The sequence below is a fragment of the Atta colombica genome, unplaced genomic scaffold, assembly GCF_001594045.1.
Source record: "Atta colombica isolate Treedump-2 unplaced genomic scaffold, Acol1.0 scaffold12, whole genome shotgun sequence".
In the NCBI taxonomy this organism is placed as follows: domain Eukaryota; kingdom Metazoa; phylum Arthropoda; class Insecta; order Hymenoptera; family Formicidae; genus Atta; species Atta colombica.
Genome location: NW_017259206.1, coordinates 2255016 through 2261111, shown reverse-complemented (window position 1 = coordinate 2261111; position 6096 = coordinate 2255016). Strand labels below are relative to the sequence as shown.

At 34.3% G+C, this 6096-nt stretch overlaps 1 protein-coding gene across 1 annotated transcript in view; it reads left to right on the top strand.

Moving 5' to 3' along the window:
- Positions 1–4668: 4668 nt before the first annotated feature.
- Positions 4669–6096, top strand: part of LOC108694392 — a 3796-nt gene continuing 2368 nt past the window's right edge. The window contains exon 1 of the mRNA XM_018203821.1: positions 4669–4824. Within this exon, the coding sequence (XP_018059310.1) occupies positions 4669–4824 (156 nt within the window). The remainder of the gene's footprint in view (positions 4825–6096) is intronic.

The following is a 6096-nucleotide window of genomic DNA, read 5'->3' as shown; positions in this document are numbered from 1 at the left end:
AAAAGTACAAAAGTACAGACATCATTAAAAATTAAATTATTATTAAATTATTGATATATATATATATCATAAACATTGATTGTGTTTGGCTTTTAATCAGTTAAAAATAATTTGCTTTGAACGTTACGAAAAAATCATGTCGGATTTTTAGCTGTCATAAGCGCAGGCTTTTCGAAAAGCTCAAGATTTTAATATCATATGGAATAAAAAGCCACAGATTTTTGCGAAGAAGAGCGAAATCGAAAATCATGATATTACATTATCCTAGATAAATAAATCCAACATAAAAAATAGGATCACGCTATTCAAGATTTACTTTGCTTGTGCGATCGCACAGCAAGAAAAGATAGTGAGCTTCATCAGTCTTCGATATAAGAGTTTAAGGTTGCAGATATTTTGGAGATAATATAGAAAATATGTTCGCTATAGAATCGATGAGAACTGTCACAGCAAATCAATTCACTACCGTTTCCGTTATGCGTATATACATATATTTTTTATCATAGATCTCCAACCTATCGTCCAATACTCGAATTTATAGAACATGATATCCTTTTATGTAAAATTTTTTACATCAATTGTTGTAGTTTACAAAAAGCTTTTTATTTTTTATTGCAGTTAAATCGAAAACTCTTGTTGACGCTTTGAAAATTTGTTTTAAAGAGGAAGTCTCGAGATGAGGCTCGACTGGCATTTGATTGATAAGAATTAATAGAAATGATAAGAATTGATTGTCCTCGAATTTTTGTTTTTATTGTGAATTGTTAAAACACCAGTTCAGAGTAACTATAACCGCTCAATCTTTTATAGAGTAGATAAGACCTTTAGCTTAGTTCACATGTCTACTGCTGCGGATTCCGCAGAATTAAATTACAAGACGATGTAATAAAACTCACCCTCCTCGCGTATATATTCTTGTTTGCCCGTCGTCGAAGCAATATAACAGGAAACAAATCAACTTCCCATCGATTATCTTCTTTAGAGATTATTCAAAAAGATATCGATCAGCGACGAGCTAGTTTTTGATTCACAAAGTAAGTTTAATGCATTACAGCTGTTTGAACATCAATTATAATCGACGATAAAAGTGATTATTATCAATCTGCATCAAGCTTGAAAAGTCTGTCTATTATATTTTGACAGTTGTTAATAAATGGTATGTAATTATGTAAAAAGCAACTCAGCAAACAAGTTGTTGTTTATTGTTATTTTGACATTATAGATGTTTGGCGTCAAAATGATGATAAATAACGTCAGCTTGTCGGAGAGGTTTTATAACAAAATGTTAAAAAAATTAAAGCAGAAGTTTTCATTTCACTTTCGGCTTCCGGGCACTTTATCATTCATTTCAAGCCACTTCTAAGGTGCTGATGAACGACGGGTATTTTTTTCAATTTTCGCTTTAAGCGGCACAACTGCCGTGGAAACGGATCCTCCGACCACTATTGTTGACCAGCGTGATAAACTGACCTCGCATACGTCTTCTTTTGTTTCAGAAATACCTCGCGCGCTGTTACGTAACCATTTATTTTTAGTTGGCCACCACTTTTCTGCATTGTATGCAATCCGATCTCTCTCAATATAAAGAAATGATCAAAGCGGAAGTGTTTTCTACCACGTTGTCAAAGATACACTTTACACAATTGCAGTTCTTTAATCGAAGTCTTCGCGAAACGATTTAATTCTGCAATGCATCATTCTTTTTTCTTTATTTGCATAATAAATTAGAATAACCTTTGCAATGGTATGCAGATATGAGATAGAAAAGTCCTCTTTTTTTATATACGAAAAGAATGACTTTGCTGAAGCATCTAAAACTTTAGCTGGATACATCAGATCAAAAGTAATTTTATTGGACCATCAAAATGTTATGTAGGTAATTCAAGAACAATGCTGCAAAAGTTTTGACAAATTCAAAAATTACAAAAATTAGAGAATTATTCAAGCCATCTTAGATGTAGTGTACAAATTATTATAAACAATAAATTAGTCAATAAATTATTTAATTAAATCATGACATTCAGCATGGTTTAAATAGCCCTTTAATTTTTATAATTTTTTATTTATATTCTTGAGAGCTTTATAATTTATTTGATGAATTTTAGTCTTGCAAATTATTTTGATGATCTAATAAAATTATTTTTTCATCTGTATTTAATTAAATTTTTAGATACTTCAGCAAGATGTTTTTTCCATATATAGAATTTTATTCTGGCTGAACAGCGTGAAAATCAAGAAAGTTTTCATTCAGGAATAAATTTTTTTATTTCGTTTTTAGTCAAGCTGCACATCTTCGTTTCTTTCTTTGGAGCAAGAATTCATGGATGAATGGACGTTGCTTAATCGACCATGGGAAACACACGTTTTGAATTCAGCCGCAGGTCTGATTCCGTGTAGATAACGAGGGTGAGTTTTATGAGATCGTACGGCCGTCGTGATTCAATTTAGCGACAGTATCATGAACTCGTGCCGACTTGGAAAGATATTCTACGATATTACGAGATTACCAAGATAAAAACGAGCTCTTTTTGTGGCAAAACGAAACTTCGCCTTTCTTGTTACCCGCCGGCCATTTTTCTTTACGAATGGACCGACCAACCGTTCCACCCTCGCACAAATTTTCGCTAAGATTTTATTACGTTACTGGATCATCCATTTAAAGGACTATAAGATATCCGCCGCCGTCCACCGTCGATCATATGATGTCCAAAAGTTAGAACAATTCTTTGTGACTTATGGCCGCGGGAAAAAAAAGAAAAGTATATCTGCACCTGTGAGAAATAAAAGCATTTAAATTCAAAATTATTGATGTACAATTTGCAATCAGAAAAACATTTACTGTTATTTTATTATATTCTGCTTTGTCAAGGTCAATTAATATGATAAATATAAAGTATATGTGTATAATACAAACAAACATTCTTCTCCTGCTTTTCTTCTTGGCTGTATGATCGACAAGAGAGTTTACTTTTTATTCCATTGTAAACAAAATCCTTGGAAGTCTGAAAGAAACCAACATTGTTATTATTTCGCAGAATACAGTCTTCGCTCGTACTTACGATTGAAGATACCATATGGAAAGCTAAAGTCGGATTAAAGAGAAAGATATTGGCTTTATTATCTTTTTTATTTGATTTTTCCATTTCTCTCTTTTTTTTTTCATGTTGCGACTTCGGTTTGGGCTCAGGCCGGAGGCTACCGCAGGAGTTTTACCGCTTTTATCGAGAGAAACTTCCTTCCATAACATTATCAGTAAAGTGCTGATCTGTTCATTCTTAGTGCCACATTAAGGTGATATTATAACGAAAATGGAGCGCAAACGCAATTTTCCTTTCGCGGTTTTTCAACGTGATATAAATTTTTTTGCTGATGTTCATAGAGTCATCGAACCCATTTTGGCACTCGGCCATTTGCGAAAGAATTCACGGGAGCCGTGCGGATTTTTAAGAGGAATTTTCAAGCGTTGTAAAAAATGTATGGTTACTAGAATGTAACATTTAAATTTAAAGCAAGTATTCTCAAACATTTTAAATAATGTACTTAGAGGAGGCTAAAATATTGTAATCGATATTAAACAAAGGATTTCTTAGGATCGTCAATGTGAATACACAACTAATAAGGAATAAAAACCTTTAACTTCGTCAAATTGGATCTTAAGTATTTGAATGATTCAATGTAAATTTATGTACTATAAATATCGTAATATTTTTTGGAGGATATGAATTTGAGCAGAATTTTTAAAAATTTAATGAAAAAGTGGTGATAAATTAAAGCAAGAAAATTGTCAAAGCAATTTAATGTCTCTGCAATGCAGAATTCAATATATGCAGAATGCAATATACAAAATAAAATGCAATAATTCATAACTTTTGAAATATTAATATTTTTACGTTAAAGAAATAACATACTTTATTTTCAGTAAACTTTAACAACAGCAAATATCGAATTTACTTGTTGCTTGTGCTTTACATAAAATTAAAACTAATTTTAACTTTGCGTAATTTCTCTTTTAACATTAATTGCTAGGCTGTTCAAATGTAAATCAAGACAGAAATTTACTGAATTAAAACACGCTCGTTTCGTAACTTTAATAACTCTTAACAGCGACACAAATGATTAAAGCAGCTCCACCGAGATACGTGGCAAACACGCATTCGCTCTTTCATGTATTACAGCATCTCTCGTTGTGACATACATTTAATTCGCACGACACACAGGTGCGAAGAGGTCCCATCGTGATGTAACTTTTAGCAACCTTGTATCAACACGCGGTCTACAAACTTAACTTATTAACGGGGGCGCGTTACACGCAATTTCGTCCGGCATTGTATAATCATGCCGTCGCGCTGATTTCAAATATTTGATTAAACTACGTCCGGATACGCAATGCGTTACGTACACGTTATTGGTGAGAATTGTTTCTCGCTGGATTGCATAAACGACGTTATATACGAACGGCTCGAATCACGAAACCTCGTCGCTAGCAATTCGCCGGCAATTCCCGGAGAACCGGTGCAAACATTTGTGCTGAGGGTTGTTTAACAGTCTCCGCAACACACGAAAACGATGCCTCCAAACCAATCCAGTCTTTGCTGGCTTCGAAGTTCAACGTCACCTAATCGGACATCGAGGAATCTCACGTGTCACGTCGCAAATATACTCTAGAAAATGATGAAGTCGATTGTTACTCTCCTGCTATTCTGTCAATTGCTCAACATCGGAAAATGTCTGCAAGTGAACGGCACTCACAATGAAAATTCAGAGACAGCGCAGCAATTCAGGTTGCGAAGGAGTCTTACGTTTCCCAATTCGTCTCAGCTTTTGGTATGTAATTAATTAATAAACGAAATTGCATCACTTATTGAATTTGATGCTCATCGTTGATTGCTCAATGAGAGAAAATTATATAATTTTATAATCATGCATAGATTTTATTATTAAGGAAAAAGAAAATAATTAAATAATATTATATAATATATTTATAATGTTACCATTAATTTATATTCTACAGCGGTTCAGAGCGACAGATCGGCGCAATTTCCGCTACTTTGATAATTAAAACTACTGTCGGGATCGTGCGTGTCAGAAAATGAATGTACGGCCGTTTTCGTGCGCGTCATTCTTCCTCGCGTTCAATTTTCCGGACAGCGTGTTTTCCATAAATACCATTACGACGATGTCCCCTATACATACATTTCTGACCTTCGAACAGAGAAAACGAATTGCTCGAAGAAAATCGTGACGGCTTTAGTTTCGGTGTTTTTTTTCGACGACACGGGTAATTATTCGCCTCACACGCGTTGACATCTAGGAGAATTATTTGATGACCGTATTCCGATATTCCAATATAAACAACCCGTCGATCTTTCGTGGTTCATTCAATTTATGACAGCTGGCATCCGGCTAGAGACGAAAAGGTTTACGCGGACATGAGATCGCACATCTGTATAGGATGTTGCCGATATAACGGCTCTCTCGCGGATGTAACACATGCTGGTATCGCGTATGAATTTCGATAAAATCGCGAGAATTTCCACGGAAGATCATATCTCGGCACGACAGCGCGTCTGGAAAGGACAGTTTAACGAGATTCAGCTCGGCTTCATATTGTGATTTTTTTTTTTATATATTCGTGTCGTCGAAGTCGTCGGCGAATGAAATCGATACATTTCACCGATGATAGACTACTGGTTAGTCTGGCGATGTAGAAGCGAATGCGGGGAGACATTCATTACTCGCTAATTGAAGATACGATTGGACCGACAACTTAAGTTGGAAAATAGAATTCGGAGAATATTACAGTGCCAGTTTCAATGTGGTAAGCGAGTATTTTCCTGCGCATTGAAAGCACGTGCGAATAGCGCCAGGATTTTTGTCCAGCGTTAACACATTTTTACCGAAGCGTGGAACACATTTATTTAATAAATGTGCCAGATGAAAACTTGTTAAACTTTTTATTTTCATTTCTGCAGTAATAAAGTTTTATAAAAAATTTTGAATTAAATTTACATTAATTTTACGAATTTTTCAAATAAGTTATAAATTAGGCTCAGAATCTTGTAAAATATTTCATAAAATTTGAGAAAATATTTACAC